Genomic DNA, 14,575 nt, shown 5'->3' with positions numbered 1-14,575 from the left:
TTCTCTATGAGGACAAGTTAACGAATACAGACAACCAAAATGTAGTACCACAGTGCATCAAGTGTGAAGTGGATTTCTCTTCTTTCCTTTACCTGCACGGATGTAAAATAGGTGCTGGATAGTTGAAGGCAACTCCCTGGTAGCGACCCACAATAGTACTTTCACCTATTTGGCGTTTTCATATCAGTGCAGATGAAGGAGATGAGACGAAGGAGTCTGAGATAAAGCCAAAATAACTGTAGTTAGTGACATAGTAATCAGCTGTTGCACACGAGATTCCCTAAAAACACGCCACTTCGATACAGCTACGACCGAAAGTGACTTTTCGTTAGAGAGCATTTTCCCTAACCTTAACCTAATTCTCCTAATGTAGTAAGGTTAGGAAAAGGGTTAGGGTAGGGTTAGTGAAAATGCTCTCCTATCCTGCTACGGAAAGTCACTTCCGGTCGTAGCTGTATCGAAGTGGCGTGTTTTTAGGGAGTCCAGGTGTATCCTACTGCTGAAGAGTTTTGACATCTGCCACACCCCCTTTGAATCAGCTGTTGTATAGAGCGCAACAGTAATGGCGTCTTTTTGTAGGCACTAACTCCGGCATGGCTCATTGGCCAAAGCCTATGGGGAAATTAATGTTATTTTTTTTTAGATAAATACTGAAAAAGTATATGGTAAACACAGGCTTAGATCTTATGAAACATTTTCTATGGGATCATGTTCATCCGCTAACCCACTTTTGTGAACTTTGAAACATTTATGTAATCACAACAAGCACAAAAGGCATTCATAAAAGGTCATGTTAACCGAATGATATCTCAGAACAAAACATAAGATCTTCTTAGCCTGTGTTAACCTATATTCAAGTGACCACTAACAATGAAAATACATGTCCTCAAAGATGGAAGGCAGGTGGGACCATTCTAGCCAATGAGAGGGCATATACATGTAACAACAGGCCATAGAGATAGACAGAGGACTCCTTTTTGTATCTGATATTATAGAGTACCACAGGTTGAGGAGTCATACCCATAAAACCTAGCGGTCAAACAAGGAAATGGTTCCAATCGTTTTTCCACCATTCATTTTTCCCATAGGGGTTTTAGAAAAACGTAATAAGGGCCATGTTTCATGTAGGCTTACCCAGGCGTGACATTTTGATAACCATGTAAATCTCTCTAGGACAAGGTGGATTTTATCAATGTATTCGCCTGTATTTAACCCCCAAAAATGAAATGCTAATTAGCTGCTAATGTGGCCATCATAAAGAACTACAAATGTCACGATGATCTGAACGAGACAGCCGAATAGAGGCAAAGGTAAGAATCTCTGGATGAACTCTCTAATGTTAGCTAAATTTAGTAATGAATAAATTGTCCAAATGTCTTTAAAGTTGACACTTCTGTGAACCATCTTGTGCAAGTTTTAAATTGACACAATACCTGTTGGCAAAGGTGTCAGCTAGAGATGAGGTGCAAAATCTTGCAGGGATTTGTAGTCTTGCATTATGTCTAATTAGCATTTTAGAATCTGAGAGTAAATAGAGCCGAATATATTGATAAGACACCTTGCCTGAGAGAGATTTACATGGTTATGAAAACGTCACGCCAGGTTAAGCCTACATGAAACACAGCCCTTATTTTAAGTGTTTCTAAAATTCCCTATGGGAAAAATGAATGGTGGAATATCGATTAGAACCATTACCCTGTTTGACCACTAGGGTATTATGACACCACTGTTGGGCTCTATAGCGTCTGACTGCATGGGCAGCACCATTGTGGCGATCCCCATTTGAAAGTAGTACATTCTTCTTCATTGGCTGATTGCTCCCAACTCAGGGACCCCACCCAGTTGACTACTATAAAATGGTGGAAGTCCTCAATGGCAATGTCCATGCTAAAATGGGTTACATCCATGATGAGTTCTCGATCTCTGACAACAGGCACAACTTCAAAGTCACTGAAATGCCATTTGCGTCCACTTAGTGCATTTGTAACAACCTAGCCATTACGAAACTTCTATTCGATCAAAATATATTATAGAATTACACTTACTTTACTTTTATGCTCTTTTAGAGTTTCAAGGCACTCACAACATATTTTTGTAATATCTGTTATTTTTTATTACAACACAAGATTGAAGCTAGACAAGTGGTCAAGATATGACCAATATACAGTTCTTTCTAGTTCCTCTATGGAACCACTCTCAATCAAAATGAGGTGTCAATAACTGGGGTTGCACATTACACAACCAGGCTACAGAAGCTCAAGGATGTTCATCCATTCCTTGCATTTCCACTGTCTCCTACCCCAGTACTGCAGACACTCTGGGTGAAGATTCCCCTAGGTACAGATCTAGGATCAGCTTCCCCTCCCCCAATCCTTCCTTCATACTGGATGCAGAGACATAAAAATGATATCCATGAATGAGTTCATTTGACTCTGGGAAGTAGACAAAGGGCTTCATTGCCAAAATCCCGAAGTATCCCTTTAACCATTAGCGGGGAAAATGCTAAAACTGACCCAAGATTAGTGTCTAGGGGCAATTTCACCCTACTCCACTGCAGACCAACAGGTTATGCTTAAACAGGGGATTATTCCATTCCATTGGTAGGCCTTAAAGTTATTACACTGGCCTTTAAGAGAGTCATATTGACATAAAATCAGTCATCCTGCGGCGCCCCTTTCAGACTGGACCTCTGCCTCTTCTTCTCCTTCTGGCCCATCATACGGTAAAGCTTCTTCTTCGCCTCCTTCTGCCTCTTGAGCTTGTCCTCCTCCGCCTTGTCCCGTTGCCGCAGGAAGTCCTTGTGCTTGGCATGCTGCGCCGTGTGCGCTTTCTTGCTCTTGTAGTTGTGCACCGTGCTCAGTGCGTTGAGCAGCGCCGCCACCTGGTGGACAAGAGGGCACATGCTCAGATTTCAAATGCAGTGTCATTTGTGTGTCAGGGGCAGTCATTGAAGCAACAAAAATTCAAGGCTGATTGCGGTACTGCAGGCATTGTTGGCAGAAAATTGCGATCTTCGTGGTCCATCTTAGTGTAAAAAAAAAAAAAATTCTAAGAGAATCATGGTACCAATAATTGCTTAGAATACACCAGTTGTATGTCCTTGAAACTATTATTTTAAAATCGCACACAAGTTATAAGGATAATTTAGTTGCTAATGGCAGCCTGCAGTACCCTGGTCGTCCTTCAACTTGAGTTACTCAATGAGGCAGCACTGAGCTAGCCTGCAACGTCACTTCCTGGAGTTGCTCAAACTGAGCATGTTATGTCTCCATGAGACGCCAATTTAACTGACTTCATTTGGCTTCAATGCGCTATTGAGTCTTCACATAGGAATGAATGGTGTCACGTGATCAATGGCTTTGTCCATTCATATATACAGTTATTGATGTGTGCGCACCCCATATATTATGGGGGAGGCAACAGTGTGTAGGTTGTTACAGCCCAGCTTTTACACATTGATTTAGATAATAAGAATCTGACAAACATCACAGAATGCAATCCAAAGGGGTTTTTAATTATCCTTTCCATAAGGAGACCCTTACCTTCCTCTCATGGGGCTCCCGTATGACAGCGGGCCTCTGGAGGTCCTTGGGCGTCTTGCCCTTGGGCTGGTCCTGTTTGGGCTTGCTCTTGAAGGGCAATGCCTTCTGCAGCTGCCTGGGGATGTGCAGCTTGTTGAAGTGGCGCTGCGCTCGCACCACCGGCTGCCAAGGGGGGAGAAAGGGTCAAGGGTTAGGTCAGAGGTTCAGAATCCAACCAGGCCAATAGACTGGCTTCAGCAGATAACTTCTCTGACTACAGACGCTGTGAGACATTGGAGCGGAGGACAGATGTCAAATGGTGCCAGAGAAGATGGTGCGTTACCGCCACCAACAGCACGGGTGGTGAAATTACATTTAGACACATTTTACTGTCCACGCAATGTGGAAAGTTGCCTTCGGTTTCACATACATAAAACAGACAAATGCCAGACGCTAGTTAAAGAGGTATGTTTATTTTGATGGGCGAGCTAAAAAATAACTTGTAATATTGGTCACCATGGATGTCACAGTGACATTCCTTGGGAAGAACGACGACAAGCCTGTGTGAATGACCAGTGCACAGGTGATGTATCGAGGTGCCTGCCAACCAGAGGTGCTTCCCACTGGGCAGCTGTATGGTGTTAGCTAACGTAGCCAAATGTTTTGCTCCAAGTTTTTTATTCCAAGTAGGATAGCAGCCTTTATGAGAAATAACTTATATTGGTAACCACCTGGATGTCACCGCGTGATACAGTCTACTCAGTGGGGAGAGCATGCATGGCAAGCAGGTGTTTCACAACACCGGGACAGTGTCCTTCGCCCCATCTGCTGAGCACAGCTTACATTTTAGTAATTTAGCAGACGCTCTTGAGCGACTTACAGGAGCAATTAGGGTTAAGTGCCTTGCTCAAGGGCACCTCGACAGATTTTTCACCTAGTCGACTCAGGGATTAGAACCAGCGACCTTTCGGTTACTGGCACAACGCTCTTAACCACTAAGCTACCTGCCGCCCACAGATCCTTTGACATTATGGCGAGGGAAGTAGTCAGCTCGCTAGTGTAGCCAATATATCAAGGTGACAGCTAATGCACAAGCAACAGTGGTTGCTTAGTTGTAGTGATTTTTCACTGAAAATGTAGAAGTAGGATATTAACATTGTATCCAAAAATCTGTGTGGTGTTCTTTTTTGCTATGCTCCATTTTTAAGTTATGTTATTCACCCAAAATACCTAAAATGCCCCATGTGAACATTGCAGTTTTTATTCCAAAATACTACTTCATATGATAAAATCTATGTGTAGGAAATTGTATCAAATGAACATCAGCCCCTTGAAGAGCAAACACACACAGGCAACCAATTTAAATCTCATGTGTATGATTCAGAGTTAACGTGTTTGACATTTGCGAGTTGCTTTTCCGAGTTGGACTAATAAATGGTTGATAGTCTAACTGCCTCCATATTTAATCAATTGAGCTTCATCAAAAGATCAGGTCACACTTTATTTGGATAGTCCCCTATAGATAATCTTACAGATGGTCAAACTATCTGTTGATATGCAACTGCTTGCTAGGGTTACGGTTAGGTTTAGAATTAGGGTCATGTTTGGGAGCAGCAGAACAGTTAGCGGACATTCCTTTTTTCTCTATGTATTCTGGCTGCCACCTCGTCGGTCTGTCCTTACCTTGTACAGTGAGTCTGTGTTGGGCTTGTTGCGGATCCCCAGGTCGTGTTTGAGCTGGCCCACCGTCCTCATGCCCGACCAGCTGTCCTTCTGGCCCGCTGGCATCAGCAGGGATGTCACAGGGTTGTAGAGCTGAGGGACTGACACCGGGTACCAGGAGCGCAGGAACACAATGTCTACACACACACACACACGTAATTAATAACATTCAATTTTTTTTGCAAATATATATATATCGTTTTTATGGCACACGAGACACCTGTCTTATTCACACCCATCTCAGTGAATTAATCCATTGCGGAGGGCGAGACAAATCATTGTCGGAGTGGACACGTTGTTTTCAGAGCCCACAACCTATGCAACACCTGTGAGAAACAAGTTTTGATTTATTTCATTCCATTTACGAGTTTTGTCAATTTAGTCATTGTCTTTTGTTTGGAGTGCGCCTGCCAATGTTGAGTAAGGACGCGCACCTGATTTATGTATAGAAGTAGGCGTATTGGCTACCTGGCCGGCTCGCAAATGTAGGCATATTAATGTGCCCATTTGGGGATCTGATAGTATTTCTGATTGGCTTAATGCACCACCACTAATGAGCTGTGGAGCTTCTCAAAGTAATGTTTTCTTCGCAAACAAAGTCTGTTTTTACATCCATTGAGAATGACAATTCCTGTGTCGAGCTCACAGGCGCAGGAAACTCTGGTCGTGTCTACACTTGACACTTATATGCGACTTCTGCTATCAGAATACAAAGACTGCATTTAAAAGACTGGTCTAGACGCACAAAAGTCGCTTTGTGGTCTGATTGTATTCAGATCTGGCTGACCACATCAGAAGGTGGTCAGGCTGCATTGTGTGTGGATTTCTCAGTCTGGACGCAATCAGGCTACCAAAAGCGCATACAGCGGGCGAAGTCATCAGCACTCCTCCCAACAGTCTCAACAATACTTCTGTTTTAGGACCGAGGCACCTTTTCATTATAACGTTGGAGGAAATACGTTCCTAGCGTGTGAGGAACGTGTTTACTGGCCTAATATTCTCCCGAGTGGCGCAGTGGTCTAAGGCACTGCATCGCAGTGCTAGCTGTGCCGCTAGAGATCCTGGTTCGAATCCAGGCTCTGTCGTAGCCGGCTGCGATCGGGAGACCCATGGGGTGAATGTACTAGCTAGGGATGTAAAGGCAGTATTCCTTGCAAATTACTGAAACGTCCATGAAGCTTCCATGAAATGTGCAACCAAAACAGTAGGAGCAGCCTGCTGCAGTCAAATTGTATAAATCCTACTTCTCCTGGAATTTTCACCATATTACTTTCACCTATCCAATCCTTCAGATCTCCACAAGCGCATAGAGGGTAGGGTAAGGGGGCTATAGGTTGTTTTTGGGACTATGAAATGCTCTACACTGCGCCAGTTCCTCACCACTCATCAGCAGCCTGTCTTCGAACGTGGCTCTGTAGGCTCCCGCCGGCGTCGACAGGGCCTTCTTAATTTGACCTCTGACCCCGCTGACTGTTCGGATGGAAGCCCCCTCGAATTTCGCAACCTCCAGCACGGTGTTGAACATCCCCTGGGAACAAAACAGAGGTGTAAAGCTCAACTTTTCTTACATGTTTTTTGGGGACCCGAGTCTCATTCATACTTTCAGAGTATTAGGGCTGATCTAGGATCTGTTTGTGTAAAATCTCAGTTTTACACGCCACAGTGTTCCAAAATACTGTAATACGTATGTATGCTGTAATACGCTGACTGTGCAAGCAGCAGGACTTCCGGTTTTCCCCGGATAAAATACCCACTTTTCACTACATTCAGACCACATAATAGGGTAACTATATGTGATCATACAGATATACTAATCACGATATTTCACATTGTTCGTCTGCATAATTTAAATCTAACATTAATTCGCATGAAACAAAATCCACTTGATCAATAGTTAATGCTCTAGTATCCTATGGTGCCACTAGTGCCAATGACATCTATAGTTCCACCAACTGATCTAGTACAGCCATCTAAGGTTGCAGTAACTTCATATTCACACAACTTATAAGGACATATACAGTGGGGGAAAAAAGTATTTAGTCAGCCACCAATTGTGCAAGTTCTCCCACTTAAAAAGATGAGAGGCGCCTGTAATTTTCATCATAGGTACACGTCAACTATGACAGACAAATTGAGATTTTTTCCCCCCAGAAAATCACATTGTAGGATTTTTAATGAATTTATTTGCAAATTATGGTGGAAAATAAGTATTTGGTCACCTACAAACAAGCAAGATTTCTGGCTCTCACAGACCTGTAACTTCTTCTTTAAGAGGCTCCTCTGTCCTCCACTCGTTACCTGTATTAATGGCACCTGTTTGAACTTGTTAGCAGTATAAAAGACACCTGTCCACAACCTCAAACAGTCAACACTCCAAACTCCACTATGGCCAAGACCAAAGAGCTGTCAAAGGACACCAGAAACAAAATTGTAGACCTGCACCACGCTGGGAAGACTGAATATGCAATAGGTAAGCAGCTTGGTTTGAAGAAATCAACTGTGGGAGCAATTATTAGACATACAAGACCACTGATAATCTCCCTCGATCTGGGGCTCCACGCAAGATCTCACCCCGTGGGGTCAAAATGATCACAAGAACGGTGAGCAAAAATCCCAGAACCACACGGGGGGGACCTAGTGAATGACCTGCAGAGAGCTGGGACCAAAGTAACAAAGCCTACCATCAGTAACACACTACGCCGCCATGGACTCAAATCCTGCAGTGCCAGACGTGTCCCCCTGCTTAAGCCAGTACATGTCCAGGCCCTTCTGAAGTTTGCTAGAGTGCATTTGGATGATCCAGAAGAGGATTGGGAGAATGTCATATGGTCAGATGAAACCAAAATATAACTTTTTGGTAAAAACTCAACTCGTCGTGTTTGGAGGACAAAGAATGCTGAGTTGCATCCAAAGAACACCATACATACTGTGAAGCATGGGGGTGGAAACATCATGCTTTGGGGCTGTTTTTCTGCAAAGGGACCAGGACGACTGATCCGTGTAAAGGAAAGAATGGGGCCATGTATTGTGAGATTTTGAGTGAAAACCTCCTTCCATCAGCAAGGGCATTGAAGATGAAACGTGGCTGGGTCTTTCAGCATGACAATGATCCCAAACACACCGCCTGGGCAACGAAGGAGTGGCTTCGTAAGAAGCATTTCAAGGTCCTGGAGTGGCCTAGCCAGTCTCCAGATCTCAACCCCATAGAAAATCTTTGGAGGGAGTTGAAAGTCTGTGTTGCCCAGCGACAGCCCCAAAACATCACTGCTCTAGAGGAGATCTGCATGGAGGAATGGGCCAAAATACCAGCAACAGTGTGTGAAAACCTTGTGAAGACTTACAGAAAACGTTTGACCTGTGTCATTGCCAACAAAGGGTATATAAAAGTATTGAGAAACTTTTGTTATTGACCAAATAATTATTTTCCACCATCATTTGCAAATAAATTCATTAAAAATCCTACAATGTGATTTTCTGTAATTCTTTTTCTCATTTTGTCTGTCATAGTTGACGTGTACCTATGATGAAAATTACAGGCCTCTCTCATCTTTTTAAGTGGGAGAACTTGCACAATTGGTGGCTGACTAAATACTTTTTTCCCCCCACTGTACATAAGGTTTACATACCAAATTTCATGGCCCCATGTTCATCGGTTCAGTTCTTATACAGTGCCTTCGGAAAGTATTCAGACACCTTGACTTTTTCCACATTTTGTTACGTTAGTCTTATTCTAAAATGGATTAAATACAAAATGTTCCTCAGCAATCTACACACACACACAACACCCCATAATGACAAAGCGAAAACAGGTTTTTAGACATTTATAAAAAATTAAAAACAGAAATACCTTATTTACATAAGTATTTGCTATGAGACTTGAAATTGAGCTCAGGTGCATCCTGTTTTGATTTATCATCCTTGAGATGTTTCTACAACTTGGAGTCCACCTGTGGTAAATTCAATTGATTGGACATTATTTGGAAAGGCACACACTTGTCTATATAAGGTCCCACAGTTGACAGTGAATGTCAGAGCAAAAACCAAGCCATTAGGTCAAAGGAATTGTCCATAGAGCTCAGAGACAGGATTGTGTCGAGAGACAGATCTGGGGAAGGGTACCAAAACATTTCTGCAGCATTGAAGGTCCCCAAGACCACAGTGGCCTCCATCATTCTTAAATGGAAGAAGTTTGGAACCACCAAGACTCTTCCTAGAGCTGGCTGCCCGGACAAACTGAGCAATCGAGGGAGAAGGGCCTTGGTCAGGGAGGTGACCAAGAACCCAATGGTCACTCTGACATCGGTCTAGAGTTCCTCTGTGGAGATGGGAAGACCTTCCAGAAGGACAACCATCTTTGCAGCACTCCACCAATTAGGCCTTTATGGTAGAGTGGCCAGACGGAAGCCACTCCTCAGTAAAAAGACACATGACAGCCCGCTTGGAGTTTGCCAAAAGGCACCTAAAGGACTCACAGACCATGATAAACAAGATTATCTGGTCTGATGAAACCAGGATTGAACTCTTTGGCCTGGATGCCAAGCGTCACGTCTGGAGGAAACCTGGCACCATCCCTACGGTGAAGCATGGTGGTGGAAGCATCATGCTGTGGGGATGTTTTTCAGCGGCAGGGACTCTGAGACTAGTCAGGTGTGAGGCAAAGATGAACAGAGCAAAGTACCGAGAGATCCTTGATGAAAACCTGCTCCAGGACCTCAGACTGGGGCGAAGGTTCACCTTCCAACAGGACAACGACCCTAAGCACACAGGCCAAGACAATGCAGGAGTGGCTTCGGGACAAGTCTCTGAATGTCCTTGAGTGGCCCAGCCAGAGCCCGGACTTGAACCCAATCGAACATCTCTGGAGAGACCTGAAAATAGTTGTGCAGCATCGCTCCCCATCCAACCTGACAGAGCTTGAGAGGATCTTCAGAGAAGAATGGGAGAAACTCCCCAAACACGGGTGTGCCAAGCTTGTAGCGTCATACTCAAGAAGACTTGAGGCTGTAATCACTGCCAAAGGTGCTTCAACAAAGAACTGAGTAAAGGGTCTGAATACTTATGTAAATGTGAGTTATTATTTAATTTTATACATTTGCAAAAAAATTGAAAATCCTGTTTTTGCTTTGTCATTATGGGGTATTGTGTGTAGATTGATTACATTCGTAATTTTTTCTTCATCAATTTTAGAATAAGACTAACGTAACAAAATGTGTAAAAAGTCAAGGGGTCTGAATACTTCCCGAATGCACTGTAGCCCTGGTGTGATATGGGCCATTAGTGGTGTAGCGGGCTGACTTTGAATACAGCAACTAATCATTCTCAAATTCATTAGAGGCTAATTCATTGAGTCTATAGATGGGATAGCTGACATCACGAAAACGATGCGCACGCGTCAATGGGGTAGAAGTCCGAGTTATTGTGATTCTGGATGGCCAGATGGCTACCAACAAACTGCCATTTGGGGAATCGTAAGTGACTCGTTTCAGCTAGTTTAATCTTGTTCTTGATACCATGTCTTGTTTTGAGGTGTTTTGACTGATTTCATGTCAATGCTAATATGGCTAAAATTCACTAGCAAGCTAACCAACAACTGTAACAATGTTTTTGAGAGACTAAACATTGAAGAAATATAGTTTACATGTCAACAATCTAAGCCAACCCCATCTGTTTTGGCCCATAGCTGTGCATGTCGGTTTTGTTGCTTAACAACCAACCCGTCTATATACCAAATCTGGAGTCAATCTGACTTAAGGATTTTTAGCATTAGAATGTGCTAAAGTGCATCTATCGGTACAGTGCAGCCATATGAATGCAGCAACACATTTTTCTCAAATCCATTGAAGACTGATGTAATGAGTCGAAATAAAACATCTGGAGTGAATCTGATGTATGGTTCATGAGGAGATGATTGAGCATTAGCGTTACATATGCAAAGAATGAGTTGTTAATGGTTTCCTTGTTTTTTTAGATATCAATACCAAATACAGTGCGTTTCATCTTAGGGACATCCATGATAGCGATTACAAGTTTCAAGGTGATAGCCATTGTGGAGTGGATTTACAGTGGTTTAAAATGGACACGTAAAATCTGGTTCAGTGTTTTTTTGCATATTAGTGCTAATATGCATCTACTGGTATAGTGTGGCCATCTTTGAATGCATCAACGTTATTTTCTCATTCTTTAGGGACTATTGTGATGAATCCAAAGACCACATTTGGAGTGAATATGACTTAGTCAATTAACATTTTTTATGGTTATTTTAAGCATTTAACATTACATAGTTCAAGTCAATTGTTAATAGTTTCCTTATTTTTGAAGATATCAATTCCAAACTTAAAAAGTTAATCATGGTAATGACTGATGACCCTAAAAGGTTTAAAGTTGATAGGCCACTGTGGAGTGGATTTACAAAGGATTTAAACTCTGATTTCCTGATTTATCAATAACCCAGCCATCTCTAAACCAATCCCTTATCTTTTCTCAAACTAAGTTAAGAGATGTACCATTGGCCTACATACATGCATACTTTGGTGTTATTTTGACTTTTGCTTCATGAGAATACGTTTTCCAAAATGCCCAAGATGGAGGGAAATCTATCCCGACGGACCTTATGGGTCCTTGAGGCAAATTTGTTTAGCATGAGGATAGACACCTACATGAGGAAAGACAACAACCGTTTCAAGTCTCTAGGTCAAACATGGTGGCGGATATGAGGCTTTAAGTGAGTGCTTACAACAGCACCCCCTATAGGCCAATTAATGGCATTATTTTTGACCAAGTTACTCATGGCCTCTAGTTTCTGTGTGCCAAATTAGAAAATAAGTTACCAATCTATGCTTGAGTTATTTGACCATGTCAAAGAAAAAGAAAAAAAAGAAGAATTCAGCGAATAACAATAGGTTACACAGCTTTGCTATGAACCCTTAATTATATATGAATACATTCATAAAGCATAACTTACACACAGTTTTTCCATAAAGTGTTAGACTTTATGTTATCCTGTTATGTTTATGTTATCCTGTTCTACAACAGATGAACAAATGCCTCAAATGTCTACCACAAAAAAGACATATCGTAGCTGAACTTTGGTATGTCAGTAATACTATGAGGTGCATCCTACCTTGATGAAGGATGTGTTCTTGTAGATCTTGTATGGGTAGCCAATCAGCTTGAGCTTTTTGACTATGGTCACAGATTTGTCCAGGTCAAGGACAACTCCTGTAGCTGCGATGCGGAAACTGGTCTGCAAGAGAGAGAACGGACAACTTAAACAAAGATGCTACTAGAAATAACCCATACTGAGTACTGGTGCATGATAGTCGTAAACAACTGTACTAGTTGCAAAATTAACTAAAAAGTGTAAGTGGTAGAACTTGTCATAAAGTCTTCCAATACTGAGATTTGCGGCTAGCAGTACCCAAGTAATCATTGATTTGGAGCACAGCTGCACGCGACCCGAACATAGCCGCAGAATTAACCTACAGCACAGCTGCACGCTATCCAATCGTAACAGCAGAATCAACCTACAGCCCGCCCTTTTATTTACAGACAGCGGAGCTAACCAATTGAGGCATTAGCACACAGTGTCTCGGAATGAGACAGTGTCATCAGAAAGTATTCATACCCCTTGACTTATCCCACATTTTATTGGGTTAAAGCCTGTATTCAAAATGGATTAAATCGAACTTTTTTCTCACCCATCTACACACAATACCCCATAATGACAAAGTTAGAAATTTCTGCAAATCTATTGAAAATGTAATACAGAAATCTCTCGTTTAGTTAAGTGTTCACACCCAAGTCAATATTTTGTATTAGCACCTTTGGCAGTGATTAGAACGGCGAGTCTTTCTGGGTAAGTCTCTAAGAGCGTTCCACACATGGATTGTGCAACATTTGCCCATTATTCTTTTCATAATTCTTCAAATCGCTGTCAAATTGGTTGTTGATCATTGCTAGACAACCATTTTTCAGGTCTTGCCATAGATTTAAGTCAAATATGTAACTCGGCCACTCAGGAACATTCACTGTCTTCATGGTAAGCAACTCCAGTATAGATTTGACCTTGTTTTAGGTTATTGTCCTGCTGAAAGGTGAATTCATCGCTTCTTTTTTTATCCGGAAAAACTCCCCAGTCCTTAACGATGACAAGCATACCCATAGCATGATGCAGCCACCACCATGCTTGAAAATATGAAGAGTGGTACTCAGTGATGTTTTATTTAGGACAAAAAGTTAATGGCTTTGCCACATTTTCTGCCTGGTTGCAAATAGGCATGTTTTGGATTTTTTTTAATTATGTACAGGCTTCCTTTATTTTCACTCTGTCATTAGGTTAGTAATGTGAAGTAACTACAATGATGTTGATCCAGCCTCAGTTCTCATATCACAGCCATTATATGTTTTAAAAATCCCCATTGGGCTCATGAAATCCCTGAACAGTTTCTTTCCTCTCCTGCAACTGAGTTAGGAAGGACACCTGTATCTTTGTAGTGACTGAGTGTATTGATACACCATCCAAAGTATAATTCATAAGTTCACCCTGCTCAATGGGATATTTAGCATCTGCTTTTTCACATCTACCAATCACCATCCTTCTTTGCGAGGCATTGAAAAACCTCCCTGTTCTTTGTGGTTCAATCTGTGCTTGAAATTCACTACTCGATTGAGGTACCTTACAGATAATTGTATGTGTGGGGTACAAACTGTTTGCTATGAGACTCGAAATTGAGCTCAGGTGCATCCTGTTTCCATTGATCATCCTTGATATTTCTACAACTTGGAGTCAAGCTGTGGTAAATTCAATTGATTAGACATGATTTGGAAAGGCACACACTCAGATCAAAAACCAAGCCATGAGGTCGAAGGAATTGTCCGTAGAGGATTGTGTCGAGGCACAGATCTGGGGAAGGTTACCAAAAAATGTCTGCAGCATTGAAGGTCCCCAAGAACGCAGTGGCCTCCATCATTTTTAAATGGAAGAAGTTTGGAACCAACAAGACTCTTCCTAAAGCTGGCCGCCCGGACAAACTGAGTAATCGGGGGGAGAAGGGCCTTGGTCAGGGAGGTGGCCAAGAACCTGATGGTTACTCTGACAGAGCTCCAGAGTTCCTTTGTGGAGATGGGAGAACCTTCCAGAAGGACAACCATCTCTGCAGCACTCCACCAATTAGGCCTTTATGGTAGAGTGGCCAGACGGAAGCCACTCCTCTGTAAAAGCCGCATGACAGCCCGCTTGGAGTTTGCCAAAAGGCACCTAAAGGACTCTGAGACCATGAGAAACAAGATTCTCTGGTCTGATGAAACCAAGATTGAACTCTTTGGCCTGAATG

General features: G+C 42.4%; 1 protein-coding gene across 1 annotated transcript in view; it reads right to left on the bottom strand.

Annotated features, from left to right (window-relative positions):
- Positions 1 to 2,089: 2,089 nt before the first annotated feature.
- Positions 2,090 to 14,575, bottom strand: part of LOC311139393 (ribosome biogenesis protein BMS1 homolog) — a 33,217-nt gene continuing 20,731 nt past the window's right edge. Inside the window, exons 18-22 of the mRNA XM_084174262.1 lie at positions 12,364 to 12,486; positions 6,624 to 6,771; positions 5,205 to 5,380; positions 3,543 to 3,704; positions 2,090 to 2,881 (exon numbers count right to left, since the gene is read on the bottom strand). Coding sequence (XP_084030388.1) covers positions 2,654 to 2,881; positions 3,543 to 3,704; positions 5,205 to 5,380; positions 6,624 to 6,771; positions 12,364 to 12,486 — 837 coding nt within the window. The 3' untranslated portion in view covers positions 2,090 to 2,653. The remainder of the gene's footprint in view (positions 2,882 to 3,542; positions 3,705 to 5,204; positions 5,381 to 6,623; positions 6,772 to 12,363; positions 12,487 to 14,575) is intronic.

This window comes from Coregonus lavaretus (assembly GCF_964263955.1).
Source record: "Coregonus lavaretus genome assembly, chromosome: 13".
NCBI lineage: Eukaryota > Metazoa > Chordata > Actinopteri > Salmoniformes > Salmonidae > Coregonus > Coregonus lavaretus.
Note: the sequence above shows the minus strand (reverse complement) of the source record. Positions and strands in the feature narration are given on the sequence as shown.